At 39.5% G+C, this 21194-nt stretch overlaps 1 protein-coding gene across 3 annotated transcripts in view; it reads left to right on the top strand.

The window, feature by feature from the left end:
- The window catches only part of LOC102795677 (syntaxin-1A-like), a 73542-nt gene extending 52569 nt beyond the window's left edge, over positions 1 to 20973 (top strand). The window contains exons 5-11 of one of the 3 annotated variants that reach the window (XM_087850999.1): positions 1288 to 1361; positions 1911 to 2019; positions 12305 to 12378; positions 12473 to 12607; positions 14352 to 14462; positions 14652 to 14762; positions 19368 to 20973. In XM_087850999.1, the coding sequence (XP_087707125.1) occupies positions 1288 to 1361; positions 1911 to 2019; positions 12305 to 12378; positions 12473 to 12607; positions 14352 to 14462; positions 14652 to 14762; positions 19368 to 19445 (692 nt within the window). In that variant the 3' untranslated portion in view covers positions 19446 to 20973. The other 2 variants (XM_006795381.2, XM_035909791.2) reach the window with 2 other exon arrangements.
- The last annotated feature ends 221 nt before the right edge of the window (positions 20974 to 21194 follow it).

Genomic DNA, 21194 nt, shown 5'->3' with positions numbered 1-21194 from the left:
ATGGATGTTAAATGAACTTGTTTTTCAGAGATCCTGAAAGCAAGTAATTTATTATGAGTTATCATGTTTTAACACCCTATGAGCTGTGATAGTTTGTTATACTGAAGCTGTGTGTATAAATAGAAACGAACACAGACCCTTACAGTAACAAGTCAGGTGTAGCTGCACATCTCACTGTAAGATGTGTCCATGAAGGTGTAGCAGCCTTCATCAGCCATCCAATCCCATCTTAAATAATGAAAAACTGGATTTGTATATTTCAGCAACTGTACTTCCCGTGGCCTCTGATAGCCTTTCATTTACATTATTATGCTCGGCAGCATCTTCCTGATGTGTGACAGTGAAGAAGCAGTCAAGAAAAAGTGACTATTACATACTAACATGTCACTGGAAAACTAGAACGGGAACAGTCACCCCAGTAATTTGTACCTTGATGAATTTCTTAATAGTCGCTGCTTCTTCCACATCATCAATTATTCATCTGAGTGACTGATTTGACGTATGATTAGTTAATCTTTGTGTCATGCATGTATGGCAATCTTAGTGCATTACTACATTATTATACGTAGATATAATAACCACCCCCCGGGTTATAATTATAGTTTAATACATAGATCATAGATCACATCCTCTTGATTACAGGTGTTGAATTAGAATTTGATTCCCCTATTGACAAAGTGTCCAGCACTTTCACTCCCAGCTCGACAAGCATTGACCGAATGCGGTAAAAGATTCACAGCCTCCAGAGTGTTATTGATTATGATTTGACCTCCTAGCCTTTCCTCTTGTAACAGTTCATCCTTTCCCTTGTCCATCTTGTAACAAGGTATCTCAAAAACAAATAGCTGGATTTCTAATAAATTTGGATGTGTATGTTTGTGGTCTCCAGATATTGAATTCTTGTATTTTTAATAACCTCTGGACCTTTCTTCTTGCTCTAGCCTCAGGACAAAATGCCAGATCTGCACACAAAATGAACTGCCGTTCCTCATAATCTATTTAGCAGAGTACCATGAGGATTTGTGAGCACAGTTCTGCTCTCGTGGTTACAGTTCATTTTTGATTTTTATTAACCTCCTCGTCTTTCCTCTGGTATCATCAACGGATTCGTACCCTTATTTTCACTACTGCTGAACAGCTAAATCATTGGTATCTTTGTTAATTCATCTAATCTGTACGTTGTGTATGATTTAATTAATCTCTAAAGGCAGCCAGCAGCATTGGAGGCTTTATTCAAAGAGAGCAGCTGTATGTTGATCAAATGTGTACTTTTGTGCATTTGCCCAGGTATCCAACAAACCATTGAGCAAGAGGAGGGGCAGAACAGGTCATCGGCTGACCTGAGGATACGTAAAACACAGGTACAGTTCAGGGAAGCAGCAGAATCACAGCTGTGCTCCAGTTGCATCTTACTGCATGACGGTGAGCCATATTTGAGTACTTGAGTTAACACCCTCCCCACTCTGTGAGGACATAGAATCACTGGATTTCTCTCAGACAATCAGCAAAGATGAGACAACTTCACAGATGATGAAATCATGGCATTCAAACTCTAACCATAATCACAAATAAAACTCACATGTGAGAGGTTCCTCCATTACCTCCTCCCATTACAATGTGGATTAATGGTGTCTATCAAACAGCACATGAAAAAATCAAGTGTTTCTTTTAGTATTCATAGTATAGTATTATACTCACTGCTTTGAGTATACTTGTTGGGCCTATTTGTCCTATTTCCATTCTGAACACACTACATTTGCATGTAATTAGTGTGTAATATGCAGTTGGTACACTGCTACACTCCTGTTCACGTAGCATTGACTTTATTCTTACTTCTCTTATTTACTGTCTGGCGCCAGCATCAGTCGGACTCAGGTGAAGTGGTTTGTTGTTTCTCCTTGTCTCTGCAGCACTCCACACTGTCCCGTAAATTTGTCGAGGTGATGTCAGAATACAACACCACTCAGTCGGACTACAGGGAGCGCTGCAAGGGACGCATTCAGAGACAACTGGAGATTAGTGAGTAGACCCGGGAGACTAAAGCCACCGCCACCCCTCAAACTGTGACTGTACCTGTGTGAACACTGCACCGATTCAGAACATCTACATCTATTGTCATATGCCAGATAAAAACATCTTAATTGTTGTTCTAATTTGTATTTTCTATCTGGTTTGTCTGATCCCACCTAGAACACACCCTCTTATCGTACACTATAACATCTAACTCTTGTGTAGGTGTGCTGTTGCTACACTGTGAACAAAATGGTCAGCTTTAGTCATCTCTGTCCAAAAAAAAGGCTGTCAAAATCACTTTTCCCACATTTCCTAGCATGTGTTTTATCCTCAGGCCAAGCATCGTCCTCTTCATATCTGTCCTCCCTCTTATTACTCAGATGTTGAATTCATGTTAATTGGGCTGAAAATGAGATCTGCATCCCTTTTTTTTTTTCTGAACTGTTTATCCAGCTTAGGGGAGATGGAGCTTATCCCTGCTGGCACCGGGGCCTAAAGCAACATTCATGCCTACATTCACACCTACATCAATATAGAATAACCAATTAACCTAACATGCATTTTTTTTGGACTATGGGAACAAGCCAGAGAAGCCTTGGAGGACCCACACAGGCACAGAGAGAACATCCAAACACAGAAAGGGTCTCAGTTGGCGGTGACGCACTCCTTCTTCTTATCCTTCTTTCAGCTGCTCCCCTTTTGGGGTCACCACAGCAGATAATGTGCCTTAGGCCATGTCCACACTAAAACGTTTTCATTTGAAAACGCATTTTTTTCTCTCCGTTTTGGCTTTCCGTCCACATTGAGACGGCGTTTTTGGTCAAGGAAAACAGAGCTTTTTGAAAACGTTCTCCAAAGCGGATATATTTGAAAACGCCGCTTTCGCGTCGCAGTGTGGACAGCGAACCAGGAGCCTTTATTGAAAACGATGACACATTTTAGTCATGTGATGTAGTCATGTGACCAATTAAACTAAGATAGCGGAGGGCATTGCACAGCAGTTGTTTTGTTTGCTCTCAATTTTGACAGCCCTATTAAAGACTAATATTAGTTTGTACATGTAGATAGCTTTTCTTCACATTCTTTAACTCTCACTCGCTTTTCCAACGTTGTACTTTTGTGTTACTCGCAGCAACAACTCCAGCTCATTGTTAGTCCATTTAAAAAATTTGCTGCTTTTCCTCAACATTTTGCCGCAACATCTTGCGCTTCACACATGCGCAGTACTGGAACGTAAGTGTTTTTGGCTGTTTCAATGTGGACGCACAACTCTGTGAAAACAAATGAAAATGATAGTGTGGACACAGAGCATTTTCAGACGTATACGCCGTTTTCAAATTTATCCGAGCTAGTGTAGACGTAGCCTTAGTCTCATTCTATCCCTGGTATCCTTTGCCACACCAACAGTCTGCATGACCTCCTTCACTACATCTGTGAACTTTCTCTGTGGTCATCTTCTTCTCCTCCAGCTTAACAGCTCAGCATCAGTTGGCCCGTGCATCCACCATCTCTTCTCTGACCATGTCCAAACTATCTCGACCTTGTGTCTTTAAATATGTCTCAACAATTGTTAACCTGAGTTATCCCTCTCATGCACTCATTTCTAATTATCTGGCCACTGCTAGTGAAAATCTTAGGTCTGTTACCTCCAGCCAGACCTCCGGTGTTTTTATCAGCGCCACCATCTATAAAACATCAATCATAGCAGGTGTCACCATCTTGCACACACACTGTTACTGTTGCTGTTATCTTTCTGTCACAAATCACTCCTGACACTCGTCTCCACACACTCCACCCTTCCTCCACCTTTCTTGCTTGCCACTCTTGCGCACCTGTTACTTTGGATGGTATTTAAAGTCATCTACCATCCAGCTGGGCTACTGTACCCATTTTCTGCCACTTTAAATTTTAAAAATCATTGCATGTGTGCAGACTTGAGGTGTATTCACCATTTTTGAAAGAGCTTTAGTATGTCTGCACACTGTTTACCACACACTATGACCCCTCAAACCTCAATTGATTGACTTGATCAAATTCAATCAGAGAAACTTGTGTAGCGAGAAGCGTTGTAATTGTAGGCGCAGGTTCTTTTGACATTTTCTGTTTTCAAGGTTTCTGCTTTTTTTTTAAAAAAAAGAAATTCCGGCAGGGGGAAAACTTCATCATCGCAACATCTCGCAGCTGCTCCAACAGCTTCCAGCACATCGTTATTCATAGAACATTCGCTCAGCTGGGCTGACATTCAAGTTTAATTTATAAATATATTCAGTTTATTCACTCTCAAAGTCGCATTTGAATGTCTTCAGCTTAAACTTGAACACACACACGCACACATAAAACAATACAAATTGGAGACTGTGTCCAACCATTATCATCCCACAGAATCATCAGTAACACTTGTGGAGAAAAGACTACAAAATGCAGTCTTTTCTTGATTTTGTTTATAGAGAAATTTCAGTTTCCCACACCCATATTTTATTTTGAATTGTTTTGTGTAGTGTACCAAAACAACCACCCTCACACTGAAACCACTTTCCAAAACACATACATCACCAACACCCACACCTATATGCATGCACATGCCAGGTTGCTGCAGCTCAGATCTGAGCTCATCTCACTCGTGACACGCTGTATGTGTAATGTGATTTGACAGGTATTAGCTGTAGGCGCTGAGCTCCTGGACCAGGCACCTCGCACGGCCTCTGACACAGCATCCTGGCAGACCGCACTGTGCCAGCTGCCCCTAACAATCATGATAGAGTCACCTTTATAAAAACACACATGCACACGAGCATCCAGAGACAGTGACTCATGTAATAGCAATAGCAGAGGAGAGCAAGGGCAGTTATGTTGCACGACGCTTGGTATAGATGTCATTTCCTCTGGCCATCGGCCGTCAGTTTAGATGGACACATGCGACCAGTCTGTATGCGTGAGCTCCACCCAGTATATGCAGACTACAACAACAACAACCGTGCGCAAAGAAGAACAACGCAAATCCACTAGTGAAGTTAAACACACGCATGTGACTCACTTTTTCCTTGAGCTCATCTAGATCCATTTGGATTTGATTTGTCAGCTGGTGGAGTCACAGGAGGCCTTAGCTGATCTCACCTGTCGTCAAGGAAGGGATTAGTTACAGAGAGAGAGCACGGAGATGGAAAGAAAGATCGGGAAATCATCAGTATGAAATAAAGACGGACTTGGAGTTTAGGGATTTAAGAATGAGTCCATAATAGTTGAATCTAACACTGTTTAAATCATTTAGGGTGATGTAGCAAGTGGCCTTTTTCTGTTGTGCCTGCACCTTTGACATGTGTATGTGTGCACGTCTGTGAATCAATGAGAGTGTGTCACACAGAGGGAAACAGTCTGCTCTGTCAGAGTATTGATGTTCCCTCTGCTGCTCATCCCCTTTCCTGTTCACTCCTACTCAAACCCGCTGGGTACATGCATGAAAAAGAAAACAGGAAAGGTACACTGTCATGTAAACACGTTGTTGTCCAGACAACATTTTTGCCCCTGATCAACAGTGACTCTAAAAAAGTCTTGAATCAAGACCACTAGCTGCTATTAGTAACAGAGCCGAGAAGTTATTTCGGGTAAGTGAGAACAACTTTCTTGCTTTAAAAAAAGGTTCATAACTTCTTGTCATCCTTATGTTCTTCTTTCCTATGTCTTTTACAAATGAGCAAAATTGGTAGTATTGGTGCTGTTTAGTGTTTCTGGCTTGTCCAGCAAAAACACCTGTCACGTCATGTTATGTGAAGGCTACAATAAACCCATAAAACAATACATTTACTCATGTGTATCTTTGCCTCAAGTGTTAGATTTATCTGCGACAACAGCCGTGAACCTCAGCTGTGCACTCATGTCAGTGCATGAAAACACTTATCATCTCCTTTAACTGCCGTCTATGGTGTTTCCTCCACAGATTTGTTGTCAGAATTTTTTTGAGTACCTTATAATGTCTTAAATAAAGCCCTAAATAGATCTAGATGCATCATTTCTAATAAAAATGCATTTCTATACATCTATTCTTCTGGAATTTTATCTCTATCAATAAAATTTGGGCAACACCGCTGTGTGTTGTGCTGTTTAGCCCCATTGCCTCACAGCAAGACGTTTTTGAGTTATGCAACATTTCTGTGTGGAGTTTGCATATTCTCCCCATGACTTTTACTTCAGGAATTCTTTGGGACTGTGTGAACACATGCATGTTAGATTGATTGGTGACTTTAAGTTGATCTTAGATGTGAATGGCTGTGTGTTTCTTGTTAGGCCTGTGGTACATGTCTAAGGTTTACCCCGCTGGGTTAGGCTCCAGGCCAACCGCAACCCTGAAATGGATAAGTGAAAGAAAATGAATGGATTGATAAATACAATTTTTGGTTTTCAGACCTGAACTCAAACAGTTTTAGTGTATCGGAGACACATTATTAAAGCCATAAAACTGTATGCTATTTTCACTTAAATCATTGTCAAGCCTGTAGACTCCTGGTGGAGCATAGGGCCGCAACAACACCATGCCAACGGACTCTGTTCTGGACCGTTCTCTTCAGCTGGGTCCACGTCATTCCGGTGGCCTTTACTTCACTCTTTTCACTAGAAAAAGAGTAAGAATTGATTTGATAGTGATTTTAAAGCTTTAGGTTATCCAGTTTTATTCTTTTAAGGTAGAGACAGGCTCTGTTTTCTTTTCTGATTTTAGGATTCATGCTCGGCTAATACAATATGTTTTCATATTCAAAGGCTGAATATTAGAATAATGTAAATCTTTACCATTTCTTGCAAGACAGCAAGTGAGTGCATTTTACAGATGCTGAACTAACCCATGGAATTTCAGCTAACCTTTTAAAGCACTTTGATATGAGTTTAATTCACTGTGTTTGCATTTTAGTTTACTATTGATTGAGAATGCATATTTTGATATGCTATTTTGCTTCCATTATTTTGCAGCAGTGAGCAGAGAGGCCAGGCCAGCAGGGTGGAGTGGATGTTGGTCACAGGCATTGCAGGGTCTCTTTGACATTTGATTATTGTGTTTTATTTCTCAGTGGACGCTCTTTTAGCTTAGGAGAAGCGCGCTTGCAATGCCAGCGGAAAAGACAGAGATGTACGCCACATACCTGCCTCGGGAACAAAAGAGATCGATCTCCTTTACATGGGTGCAGATCGGCAAAATGTAATAGAAAATTACACTTCTTGTTCTTGTGCCTGGTTGTGCAATTTGCCGTTTCTCTCTGCTCCTGGAGGGTCTCGCTTGATTTGTGTTATATAACAATGGAAATGAAATAATGCTGTTACTGGTAGCAACATAGTATCAATGATTTAATAGCCCATAAACACCATGGGTGAAGTGAGACTTCTTGGCTTCATATTAGGCTTCTCAGGGTTTAGGTCTCCATGGTAACAGCTAAGAGCCTCCCTCAGAGACTGTCATGGCTTAAAACAAAAAACAAAAAACTATGAAGAATGTGTGTGTGTGTAGGAAGTGAGATAAATAGTGTAGGGTAGTGTGCCTCAATTTTTTTGTCTTCATGATTATGCATGACTCATTGTTACTCCTCTCTGACCCTCTTCAATGTGGTAGTTTTAGTCTGATGTTAGAGCGATTATTATCAGAGAGGACTGGAAACCAATCACAGCGATGTAGTGAATGTGGCCTCTCGCTCTTCTTTGTGCCTCGTTCTCATCCTCCCATTTGTCATGCTGCTAAAATGTTATTGCTCAACATGTCTCTTAAGCATGGTAATGAAACTGTGCAACCACTTACTCACAACTAAATGAAATTCATTGGTTTGATATGGATATGAAGTTTGAATTGCACATGATGCGCTCTGTGTATACTAAGAGAAGTGTGAATGGACTCTGCCATGGATGCTTGCGTGCGGCTTCATCAAAATTCTGTTCGTGAAGGCAATCATCGGCTCTGACTCCCGACCATCATCAGTCACCAACACGCTACCTGCTCTGTCTCTGAGGCCCCACAGCAACCACCAGTCTTCATCACACGCATTCTCACGCACGCTGATTAGATCATGAATCCAGATTTTGTTGCCTCTAAAATCTCCTCCCAGGGGTCCAGTGGTGAGAAAGAATGAGAAGAGTTCACAAAGCAAGCCGTGCAGGTCTGTTACTTTAAGCTACTGTGAATGAATTGAGTTTTGTTTTTTCTAATTATTTGAAATTTTAGGAGCTGGAGTTATTTGCCTTTTTCCAAGAATTTAAAGTTAATAAAATCATCGTTATAAGCAAAGCACAAAGTGTCAAACTACTATCTCGCTACACTCTTTTTAATATCACACAGAAGAACTGGTCACACCATGTCAGGGTTACTATAAATTTCTTTGATCTACAAAACAATTTCCCCAAGGAGTTCCAGTTTGAATAGTCTTGAGTTCAATTTGACTCATTTTATTTATATAGCACCAACAGCAGTCATCTCAACGCGTTTCATATTGTAAGGAAAAAACAAACCCTTCAATATTAGACAGAAAAGTCCAATAAACACCACCTCCAGACAGACAAATTCTCTTTTAATGGGAAGAGACCTCATGCAATGGCCGAGGAGGGATCAGGGAGGGGCGACCATCTGCTGTGACTGCAGGGCTGAGGAGAAAGAGAAGAGAAAAGAAACTATAGAAGAGACACGTTAATGACCGGCATTAGTGGCATGTAAACACATCAGGAGTGAAAAGGGGCGAGTGGAGAAGAAGAGCTCATTGCGTCATAGCAAGTCTCTCATTCCCTGCCTTTACCAGCACTGCTAAGGGATGCTGCAGGGTGACGTGATCCATCCTTAACTATAAGCTATGAGTCAAAAAGGAATTTTTTAAACCTAATCTGGTTGCACAGGAGAGGGGCCTGATAGCCGCCTTCCATTACTTTTGCAAACTGTGGGAACCACAAGTCACAATCTAGCCTGAGAGGTCTCTGCTGGGGTGATATGTTGTGATGGGGCCTGATTATTCAGGACCTTGTATCTGTGCAGAAGGCTTTTAAATTCAGTTCTGAGTTTAACAGGAAAGAGAAACAGTCTCTCTTTCTAGTCGCTATTAGTAGTTTTTCTGCTGTGTTTTAGATTTAATAAAGTCTGTTCAGGTTCAGTTTTTAGAAAAACCTGATAAGAGGGAATTACTAAAGTAGAACCTTGAAGTATTAAATGCATTAACAGGTTTTTCAGCGTCACTGTTCAGCGTTTCTACTTTTGGCAGTGCTGCACATTTTACTGCCCTTAGACTGAGGTCACTATGTGTTATAACTCATCAGCACGTCCTAACCCTTATTGAAAGGTTAAGTAATGCTTTGATGCTTTTTCTTCTTATAAAATACTTTAAAATTCTTTAATTTATTTAAGTGCATTTCTTCTTGGAGTGAGGTTATACTAGCAGAAAATATAAAATTATTAATGATGGGTTTAGACATTTGTAGATATTTCCATTAATGACCAGCTGAATAAATGTACCTAATTAAGTAGTTGGTGAGTGCATATAGCAGCTAATTATTACAGTATGTAGCAGACTAATAAAAAGACAAAAATTCTCTCTAAACTAAACCAATTTGAAGCACATAGTTCTTGGACGGGCTGTACCTCATAGAGGGTCATAATATTTGTCACATAATTCCATTAAAAATACTCCAGAAGGCACCAGCAGCACACACACTGCCATGAAGTCTTGCCGACAGCTATTGCTGATAACGTTCTGTCAAAGCAATCATAACTCTATCCCTGAACAAAATACAAAGGGAAGAAATAAATCCCCCAGAGAGATGTTTGAAAGCAGAAATTCATTGTAGAGACCCAAACCATTTTTGTACCAGGCTGTGAGCATGTTAAGATTATCTCTGGAGTAGTTAAAAGGGTAAGCGGCCTCAAGTGGCCACTAGATGAACTGCAGGTTTTTGGCACTTCCAGTTGGCTTCTTTTGTGGTTGCTGTTTCAGTATACCCCAGTGGCAGAAATGAGCTAAATACATTTATTAAAGTGCTGTATTAGCACAGTGTAATTTGAAGGGCTCTTTTATGTTAATTTATATCAGTTGCTGACAACCTCCAGTCATTGAGAATTTCCCGACATGTTGGTAAGTGGCTGCCTGAGCTTGCTGTAGTTGACCTGTAGTATACGACACTACAGGTCAACTACAGGGGACCACAACAACCTGTTGGCGTTCAAAGCAATCACAAGAATGTTTCTGGTGTAGCACTACATACCTCTTTGCGAGGAATTTCACTCGAGCACAAGTAACGTGCACATTTTTCTCTAGCAAACTGTGATTGCCAGGTGATCACCCACTGGTCTCTAGACCTGTGACGCTGAGGCCGTAGGAGAAATGTTATCGATGGCGTGCTTTTTAGATCTTTTTCTAGACAAACATTGTGATGTGGCGCAGTAGGGAAGGAACAGGCAGAATTAATAATTTCCCCATAATATCCCAGCATGCCACAGCAGTGAACCAGTATGAAGAAAATTGAATGCAGCCATCATGAAGGCACTTGTGCTGTCCCTGCTGTGAGTCAAAATATCTGCTTTGAAAATGTTCAAAATATATTTCTTAGTGTTTTAATTTAATTTGTTAATCTTAATCCATTTTGCCTATTGGGAAGTTTTGATGATTTTAAATAATTTTTATGACAATATTTCTGAACTTTTTCTCTAAATGGCTTTTTCTTGTACTTCTATTTAGTAAAAAAGCTCAGTGTTTCTCTCACCACTAGGTTTTTTTTTTTTTTAATAGACATGTTGTTAGAAAGCTATTAGATTTCTTTGGCTTGCTATTTGTTTTTGTTTTTTTAACCATAGCCGAGAGAAGTTAAACTAACTGCTCAGCTCTGTACATTGAGTTACTATTTGATGGGTCATCACGTGTGTCATCACAGGGAAGAAAGGGAAAGTCCTGTATTCACATGCAACCCCAAAGAGGATTTAAAATGTGCAAAGGAAAAATTGGAAATGATGCTGATAGTGTCTGACTATGACTTACAGTAACAGTGGGGCAGTAATGGAGCCCAAGTGGAGCAGCGCTGCATGCAAACTCAGCGCTCAAACGAGAGTATCAGTGTAGGTGTAGGGAAATGTTTGTAAAGTAGGGCAACTCTGTCGGGGACAATAAAGATGGATGAGGAGCAAACTCATCAGCAGAAAGAAGCCATAAAAAATGCTGTCACACAGAAAGAGATGGGAGATTGAAAATATTAAAGCAAACTTAATAAACTGCTGAATAAGTAGGTGATAGTTCTCCATCTTCCTCTGCTCCTCATGCTAAGAAAACTACACAAGCCTCATATTGAAATGAATACGAGCCGTGTTTACTCATGTTCTGCCTGTCTGACAGTTGAAGGGGAAATGTCAAAAGATGATCAGCGAGTATCAGATTCAATCTCAGCTACTAAAAAATGAGATGCAGACTGATATCTCTGACTCAGCTGCAGTCGCTGAGCTACCGTGTGTGATTTGTCAAAAGCGAAAAAAATCTAACTTGTAGGTTTTAGAGTATTCACAGATCCTCGTTCAAACGTTAATGAAACGTGCTGATAGGATTAAAGAAGAGAGACCGTGAATGTTTTGCTTCAATTACAGCTTCAAAACACATCAACAAATGGATATACACAGAGCAAAAAACTGAACTGTTAGTTTCTCGAGGTATTTTACACCATTAATCGTGGTCACATTAGTGTGGCTGGATCAGAAAAATGCAAAACTCCTGGCCTGCAAATGTCAGAGATGTGGGGTTAAGTGCAATAAGAAGTCCGATGGCTCACTCCTGTAGTTAAGCAATATTTTAACTGTAGGCCCATTAATGTTTGAATTGCAGGGTTTATGGCTTTCTGTCTGAACCTTAGCTTGGAGATAATTTGAGATGACTAGTTAAATACTGACAGATGTATGAACACATATTTACCCTGCGACATTCAGATCAGTTTTTCTATTATTACATCTGTTTTTAGCTCTTTTTCTGCTTGGACAAATCTTTTACATATTACATCAAGTGTTGCCGTTCCTGTACAGTGGAGACGGATGGAGAGAGGATGGAAAATAAGTATAAGTAATGTAAAAGTATATGTAAAAGATGAGCAAACAGCTTTTATTTTAATTAATCCTCAAATTGGCATATAGACCAGGAGGGGATGACTGTTATCATCCAGGGCGTTATATTAGTGTTTTATTAATATAGTCTTCATTCTCTTTGGAAAGACTTTTAAATTAAATATCGACACACCTACAGTTATCCCTAAAAGTTTAAGCAAGCTGGTGGTCTTTTTTTGAAGTTTGTGCGCTTTGCCTTTTTAGCTGGAAGAAACACAACAAACGAGGAGCTGGAGAGCATGTTGGAAAGTGACAACCCAGCCATCTTCACCTCGGGGGTAAGTCTTACAAAAAAACAAAAAAGCAAAACATAAAGAATGCAGCAGGGGCGCACCTGTCAGTCACTACTTCCTTAATTTTGTACCTTCTTAGATAATTATGGACAACATCACCCAGCAAGCAATGAATGAGATCGAGACGCGGCACAATGAGATTATCAAGCTGGAAAACAGTATCAGGGAGCTTCACGACATGTTCATGGACATGGCCATGCTGGTGGAAAGCCAGGTGAAAACACTGATCTCTCTCTCTCTCTCTCTCTCTCTCTCTCTCTCTCTCTCTCTCTCTCTCTCTCTCTCTCTACAGCTGTGTTGCTTGAGTCTCGGCCAAATGCATGCAAATGAAACAAACATGCAAATGCTCAATATGTTTATAACTGACAATCCATCTGCCAATTGATGCATAATGACTGGTTTCTACATGCAGAAAGGGCCATCTTGCCATTGCAGCGGTTCAGTAGCTCCCCGTGTTCATTAATAGTAAAATCATTAATCAGCTCAGCATGCTAGCATGCTGCTCCTCCCTATTAAAGCTCAAGCAACTACATGTCTTTCATTTTGCAGAATGGTTTTTTAAGTGTATTAGTGTAATTGAGGGCTTGTCTATGCCAACACAGTTGGAAGGAGGTTATGTTTTCAGCTCCATCTGGGTGTCTGTTTGCAAACTATCTCAGTAAATTTAGACAGTTTTGGGGGAACAGATCATTTTTGGCTCAAAGATAAGTTGATTGGAGTTTGGTGATTATCTCCACGTGGGATTTTTGGCTTTGGACTGTTTTTTCTTTTTCTTTTTTTTATAAATAATTCTCCTGCTGCGATCATTAGCTGGAAAATAAATCTGACATCTACAACTTTCAAGTTGGCAACTTAACGGAGTCACATTTTGTTAAAGCTTTTAATTATAAATAAACCTTAAATATTTCAGGCTTTAGCTTCGCGCATTTAGAGCTGTTCAGAATTAGTCTCTTTATTATGTTGCAAAATATGAATGCTGCACATTAAAAAGCGTTCCAAGCCTCATGGAGTGAACAGTTCCCTAATTTTCCGATACATATTCGGGTTTTCTTCGTGTGTGTGTGTGTGTGTGCGTGTGTGTGTGTGTGTGTGTGTGTGTGTGTGTGTGTGTGTGTGTGTGTGTGGCTAAACCCCCACAGAGATGAACTATTTCCTTCATCAGAAATAATCGGCCTGAATTGTACAGAATGGATTCTGAGTTAGAGAACACTTGAACATATGAAAAATAAGAAAATATGTGAAATATTGAAGTAAATCGCTACATGAAACTGATTTTGGTTACACTGATGGCACAATGCAATAACATTTAGTGGGAAAATGTCTAATAATTCAGTGGAAATGGGTGTTTGTATGTGTGTGCTCTAAACCGTTCAATTAACTAACCCTTTATGCTCTGAGTGCCACATGATTTAAGATTAAACTGTATTGTGATTGTTAAATCTACCCTTCTCAGCTTTGCTCTCTCTGTCTCCCACTCTCTTGGTTTTCGCCTCTGTTTTCTTCTTCACTACACAACACTGCCCCCACTCCAATGACTCTAAGCTCTGGAGAACACAGAACGTTGTTCCCCTTCTAACACAGCAAGGTAATTTACCTCTAACTCATGACTTTTCACCTGTGCGGACTTTGAATTGTCTTTGTTTTAGTGCATGCACAGAGAGCAGTCTGGGTCACTTTTGATTTGTCAAGTGATTGTGGGTCAGTGCTAATGTGAAAAGTTATGATTTTTTTTTCTTGTTGATTAATGCTGTTTTAATCATGGTTTGTTACCAATACAATGGAAATGATAAGAGATGTGATATCACAGTTATTTTGTGTTCTATGACATTCATGTAATGATAGCTGTCATTAGTCTAGTCAGGTTGCTTTGAAACATTTATGAAATCGAAACATTGCTGGTACTACAGATTTCTTCTTACTATTACCTTAATGTGTCTCCATCTCTGATTCTTGTGCAGGGCAACCTCGTGAACAACATTGAGCGCTGTGTTATGGAGGCCCAGGATTATGTGGAGCAGGGAAAGGACAACATCCCAAAATGCAAAAAGTTCAAAAAGACCAACAGACGGGTGACATAATTATTTCTTTTTCTCTTTTTTCTTCTCCTTCTCTCTCCTACTCATTTATCTGTTATTCCTCCCCTGTCACTTGCCTCCATCTGTATCCGCTCCTCCTCCTCCTGCCTACACATCTGGCTTCCTCTTTATTCTTCTTGTCTGCATGTCCTCCACACCTCCTCTGTAACTAACTTCTTCTAGGGGGAAATGATAGACCGCATTGAGTACAATGTGGAGCACTCGGTAGACTATGTGGAGAGGGCGGTATCAGACACTAAGAAGGCTGTTAAATACCAGAGTAAAGCCCGGAGGGTGAGTTGCTTAAACGGAAAAACGTGCTGTCATGTGAAACGGTGGTAGTTGAAGTCAGAATCGGTGCATGTGCATAGTGGAGTGGTTGCTGTGCATGCTCACCTGTCATGTATCTGTGTATGGACTGTGGCTATTGTGAGTGTATTTAAGTCTACAGCAATGACTTTCAGCCTCAGTAACTTTAGCATATACACTCACCGGACACTTTATTAGGTGCACTTTGCTAGTACTGAGCTGGAGCATCTTTTGACTTTAGAACTGCCTTAATTCTTCAGTTCTTCCTTTTATAGATTCAACACAGTTCTAAGAACATTCCTCAGAGATTTTAGTCCACAGTTGCTGCAGATTTGTCGGTTACACATCCATGATGATGCAAAAATTAAAACCCAAAAATGCTCTATTAGATTGAGATCTGGTGAGTGTGGAGGACATTTGAGAACAGTGATGGCCATGTTCAAAAAAACAGGTAGGGATGATTTGAGCTCTATGACATGGCATATAGCCCTGGAAAGGAAAGGAAAGGAAAGTATATGGTCAACAGCAAGACTCAGATGGGCTGCAAAGTTTAAATCGTGACCATTTGATACTACGGTGATTAAAGCAGCGAGTGTGCGAAGAAAATATCCTCCACACAATTATACCACCAGCCTAAACTGTTGATGTTCTGCTGCTCTAGCACATCATGTCGTGCCTCCAGAGATGCTCCTCTGCATACTTTAGTTGTAAAAACTGGTTATTTGAGTTACTGCTGCTCCCCTACCACGACCTTTAGCATCTTGACCATGTCTAGATGACCTAAATGCCTAAATGAATTTAGTTGCTGCCATGTGATTGGCTAATTAGATATTTGCTTTAAAAAGCAGTTGAATAGGTGTACATAACAAACTGGCCGGTGAGTGCCTATAAGAATCTGACCTAAGAACAATTCAATTTATAAATAAAAACACTCTGTATGTATTTTTAGTTTAACCTTTTCAACCAGAGTCACTTTTAACACATGAACACTACATTCTGGTGGAGAGGCATGACAAGGAGCCACAACAGATAAGTTATTTTACATGTTTAGTGCATATACAGTAAATGCACAAACTGTCATCTTTGAATAGTTGTTTGCTAGTAAAGCAAGATGTATCATCTTACATCATGGATTCTGGAGGTTCACTATCTTTGGACAGGATTATGTGAAGCTGATTGTTCCCGTAGTATATAAACATTTGACAAATGCTTTTGAAAGGAATCATGGCAGTCTTCCTTCTTTTAAACAATCTGCAACACAATGGAGTAATTCTGCCACCTCTTGGTCAACGTCTAACAAGGTGCTCAACATTAGATAAATTGCACACATCCAATGACTCAGTGCAAGGGTCATCTACATGGTTATTTCCCCATTTATAATTAAAGACTGCAAACTTTCTTTCTTTCTTTCTTTCTGTCTTTCTTTCTCTCTCTCTCTCTCTCTCTCTCTCTCTCTCTCTCATGTTCCTCTCAATCCCCTGACTCATTATCTAACGCTGTGCTCTCCTTGTTCTCCCTCCCCATGGTCCCCCATCCAGAAGGTGATCCTGATAGGAGTTTGTGTTGCGATTTGTATCACCATCCTCATTATTTCACTCGCAGTGGGACTCAGTTAGGAGCCTAAAAAATCATCACATGGCAGACAGGACAGTCATTATGAGTAACATGAATGCCAAAAACACACACACACAACTGTTCATGTGTTAAATGTACTGTATGGTGGCCTCTGCAATGTGTGCAGTGAGCGCTGCTTATGAACTGGGAAGCAAGTCATTGCATTACTGGTCTGAGGTCTGTGCAGCAAGCTATGAACACTCAAATATAATCTGCATCAACTTTTATTCTTAATGTGTGCTTCAGCTCCAGGAATGGTTTGTGCTTGGCCTGTTTGAGTTGCAAAGCTTTGTCATGTGCATGTTTCTCTCCATGTTGTCCCACAAACACAAATTGAAGATGATTGCATTATTACTAAAATAGTCATCAAAATAAGCTTATTACCAATTAGTTTTAACAATGATGTATTACTAAAGGTAAAACAGAATAGTTAAACATTTTGGGAAATCCACTTTTGAGTCAGGTTGGTCAAATATGTGCCCTAGAGATTTTGTCGTTTCGCAGGCATAGTGACTTTATGGAGGAGTGTTTAGGAATTACAGCAATCTCCAAAAATGTATTCTCCCTTCCTGGTTTTCATCTGTAGTGTGCATATCAGTGTTTATGCTTCCGTGCAATTTCTGCTTTTGGAAAAGTCTAACAAATATAAAACCATTGATTTGTGGTAATGTGTTAACAGCTGGGTGGATGTTTTCTTTTTTGTTTTGTTTTTTTTAATAATTGTGATTTTTTTTTTTAAAATCATGATTTTTAAGATACTGTAACAATGTAGAGATTTTATTTCCTTCTCACCCGATACATCCATGATATATCGATGAATCTGAAATGACCACGTAAATTAAATAAGCTATTAATAGTTTATGAGTAAAATTAGGATTTATAACACACAAACAAGTCTAAGTTTATAGTTGTAAAAATTTTTTTTTAGACAGAATGAGATATCTGTTTTCAAAAGAACGCTTTCTTTTAATTTAATTTAAGGTTGGGACATTTAAAAATTTAGTCTGTTACTTTACAGAGCTTAAAATGAGGTAAAAAGAACCTCAGATGAATAACAACACATGACATATGTGTCATTATTTATTTTTTAAAAATCCAAAATGCAGAACCAGTGTGTGAAAAACTAAGTACATTCTTAATACTTTCAGAGGAATTAAAAGGGTAAGTAGCAGCCACGTGCTGCTAATCTAATGCATTTGATAGTGGAGAAGGGTTCTCGTTAAGGTCTATGCCTCAACGAGAACCATCCCTGTGTACTGCTCTGTCCCTCATCCTTCTCTGTTGTTGGGAACGAGTCTTGGGTCGCCAGGTTCTCCGTTAACGCTGTGCCTTTGACGTGTCCTTTCAGAGTGTCAGGGCACTTTTCTCTCTGAAGCTCAGAGATCAAGATATTTTCATTTCTCTGAAACAGGTCTTTGAGCAGAAGGATGACCAGTTTGAGGGCCTAGCACTGAAGGCCTAACCCTAACCCCCCTAACCCCCCTAACCCTATAGCATATCAAACACTTCATGTTGATTTGGGTTTTGCAACCACAGAAGCTGGGCACCTTACAGTCACTGACAATGATCCCAAGCATGGCAGCAAAACGACAACAGAATGGCTGAAAAAGAAAAGAATCAAGGTGTTTCAATGGCCAAGTTAAAGTCCAGACTTCAACTAGATTGAAATGCTCTGGTGGAATAACTGTGCTTCATTACATGCGCATACATCTCAACAAGCTGAAGCAATGTTAAGAAGAGTAAGCCAAAAAAAACCCCAATAATATAAAATACTGAGAAATTTGTACAAAAAATGATTATTTCAAGTTATTGCTGTTGGAGTTGGTTCTACAAACTACTGAATCATGTTGTTTACTTAGCTTTTCACACACTGCTTCTGCACTTTGCCTTTTTTTTAAACAAATAATGACACACTATAATATGTCATATGTTTTGGTTTATTGAGTAAATTAAAATTTAATGAACTAATTTAAGTCTTTCTTTGTGGAATTAGCATGTTCTCCCCATGTTTGTCTCTCCGGGTACTCCACTTTCCTCCCACAGTCCAAAGACATGCAGTTAGTGGGGATAGGTTAATTGGAAACTATAAATTGTCCATAGGTGGGAGTGCGAGTGTGAATGGTTGCCCTGTATCTGTGTGTTAGACCTGCAACAGACTGGCAACCTGTCCAGGTTGTATCCTGCCTCTCGCCCTCAGAAAGCTGGGATATGCTTCAGCGCCCCCGCAACCCTGAGAAGGATAAGCAGTAGAGAATGGATGGATAATTTTAGTTTAGCTGTAATAACCAGATGATTTTGTTTATGTCCTGATATGTAAAACTTTAGAACTGCATGAGGGTGTCTCATAGAGATGATGTGTTTAATTGAACTTTTATTTTCTTCTTATTACACTGATGTGATGAGATGTATGTGACTCATAACTAAGGACATATTTCCTTAAACAGTTTCTTTAAGAATTGTTGGAAACTGTCCACAGGATTTATTTGCTGCACGCTGAACTTCTTCATTAGAGGGACCTTTGCTAAAAAACACGTTTTAAAAGTGAAGTTTGTGTTTGGTGGATTTTTAATTTTTGATAAATTTGCAGTCTTGCTTGCATATTTTCAGTTAACCACTAGATGGAACCAAATTGATGCTTTTTATGTTGTGCATGTGATGGCTTTAACCGCAGAGATGATTTCTGTTTGTGGCATGTGACAGATGGTATGAGCAAAATGCAGGATTTAAAGATTTCTTTCTTTTAAAAGAAGATGTAGAAATAACGTAACATATTGGTCACACTCCAGCATTATTAGAATGAATTAAATTGCATTTTTTCCCCGCTTGGTTCTTTTACTTTTGTTGTAAACTGCATTTTGTTCAAATTATTATTAACTCTGTTCAAGTAAAGCACAAACAGTATAACTAACATGTTTTCTCTGCTCCCCATTTGCTGCTTTGGATGTTGTTTTTTTTCTTTTTGTTAATACCATTCAGAAGAAAATTATGATTATTATATGCTGTATCATTCTGGGAGTCGTCATTGCTTCCATTGTTGGGGGAACACTGGGCTAAACCTCAGCCACAATCACACTAAAAAAAACACACAAAGTCACACGACAGAGCTAAAAGCAGAATAACACACATTTCCAATTTCCTGTTTTAACAAATGCAATCTATTACGTGTTCAGCAAAAGATACGTTACATAATGTACAATAAATTTTACACACAGTGTACAGGGCCAGAGGTGTTTTGTTTTTGTTTCGCATGAGTTGCTATTTTGTAAATGTGTGGTGCTGCAAACTGTTTATCAGAGTGTCGGGTGTTGTCAATGATATGATGTTTCTTGAATGAAAAAGTTACTAAATGAAATGTAACACTATACTAAAACATTCCAACTTCCAAGTATGACACTGATTCAGATGTGTCTTTTTTTGTGTTGTACAGGCAAAGTGACACATTATGTTTTCAGAGCTATGTTATCTGTAGACCTCTGTTCATTTGCACATGTATTTATCTTTTTTGTAGTCTTCTTACTTTCTCTCTCTGTCTTCTACCTCCCTCTTAAAAGCCCTGCATGGTTTAGTTCACTGTAAAGTGGTGTTTTGTACTCTGTTGCAAAAGGGAACACATCAAAAAGAACATAGCTACGCTGATGTTGGGTATTTTGCTCGTATATTTAACACACTGCCAAACTTTTTTTCTAATTGCACATCTCTTGTAGTTGACAGAAGCAATGCTACTGTACTTAATTTCATCTGGCCTTACCGGTTGTGCAGCATTTTTGACCATTGCTCCAGTGTTGAGTGTGATTGAGTGCATGCATGCATATATAAGATTTGAAAGGATATTTGCAAGTTCCTTGGTAGCTACATGTCTGAACACGTTGTATGTGAGTCGTTGGATGAAAACATGAGTGCTTGTTGGTAGCCAAATGTGTCTTTGTTTTCTAAAGTAATATAAAGCTCTCTAACACTGCCAGTATATTTAAATAAGCTGTTAAAGTGGAGTCTAGTCTGGTTGGATTAATGAAGTGACAAACCTTTTGTTTATTTCTGCCGTTTCTGTAAACCCCAAGGTTTAAACAGTGCATATTATCCTGTCAAGCTACTTCTACTGTATATTTATTTCCATTGATGAACTCACTGAGTCAATGAATGCATCAGCATGAACTCAAAGTAGCCCCGTTAAAAGACTCATATCATTTTTGGGGGGAAACATCAGACAGCACAGACTGCAACCATGTTACCATGTTGCCTACTCAACTTGTTGCCTTTGTGTTGTATTGTAATGACATGGGTTTATTTGTTTAATGAGTCTTGTTTTTTCTTTTTTTAAGTAAAGTTTGTCCCAAAAAATTACACTGAGTTTGTACTTTGCCTTGCACACATGATTCCACAGGGGAATAATATATCCATTAGTCCAATACCAGTGAAAACATGAATGGTGAGTCCTTGAAGTTGATGTGTTGGTAGCAAGTTATTTAAGCACCAGAATGTCCACAAACATGATTGCAAAATTGGAGAGGGACGTCAAACATTCAGCCTTCCTCCAGCCCAGTCCCAAACTGCTCTCCTTCACTGGTCTGGACGGACTGTCTTGTCGAGATGAACTGACGATCCACAGGACTATGATGTCACTTTTTCTAGACAGGATTCTGATTTTGAGGAGTTCAGTCATAATCCCGCAGTTGGTCGCTTTGCACCATTGACTCTTCAAGCACAACGTTTGAACCTGAATGCACAAAGCAGGATTATTGCTGCACCAACACATCATTAGTAGCAAAAACCAAACCTGTCCTTAGCTTTCTATCAACAGCAAAA

This window comes from Neolamprologus brichardi, chromosome 14 (genome assembly GCF_056152115.1).
Source record: "Neolamprologus brichardi isolate AB-2024 chromosome 14, ASM5615211v1, whole genome shotgun sequence".
Lineage (NCBI taxonomy): Eukaryota > Metazoa > Chordata > Actinopteri > Cichliformes > Cichlidae > Neolamprologus > Neolamprologus brichardi.
This window is presented reverse-complemented; position numbering and strand designations above follow the sequence as displayed.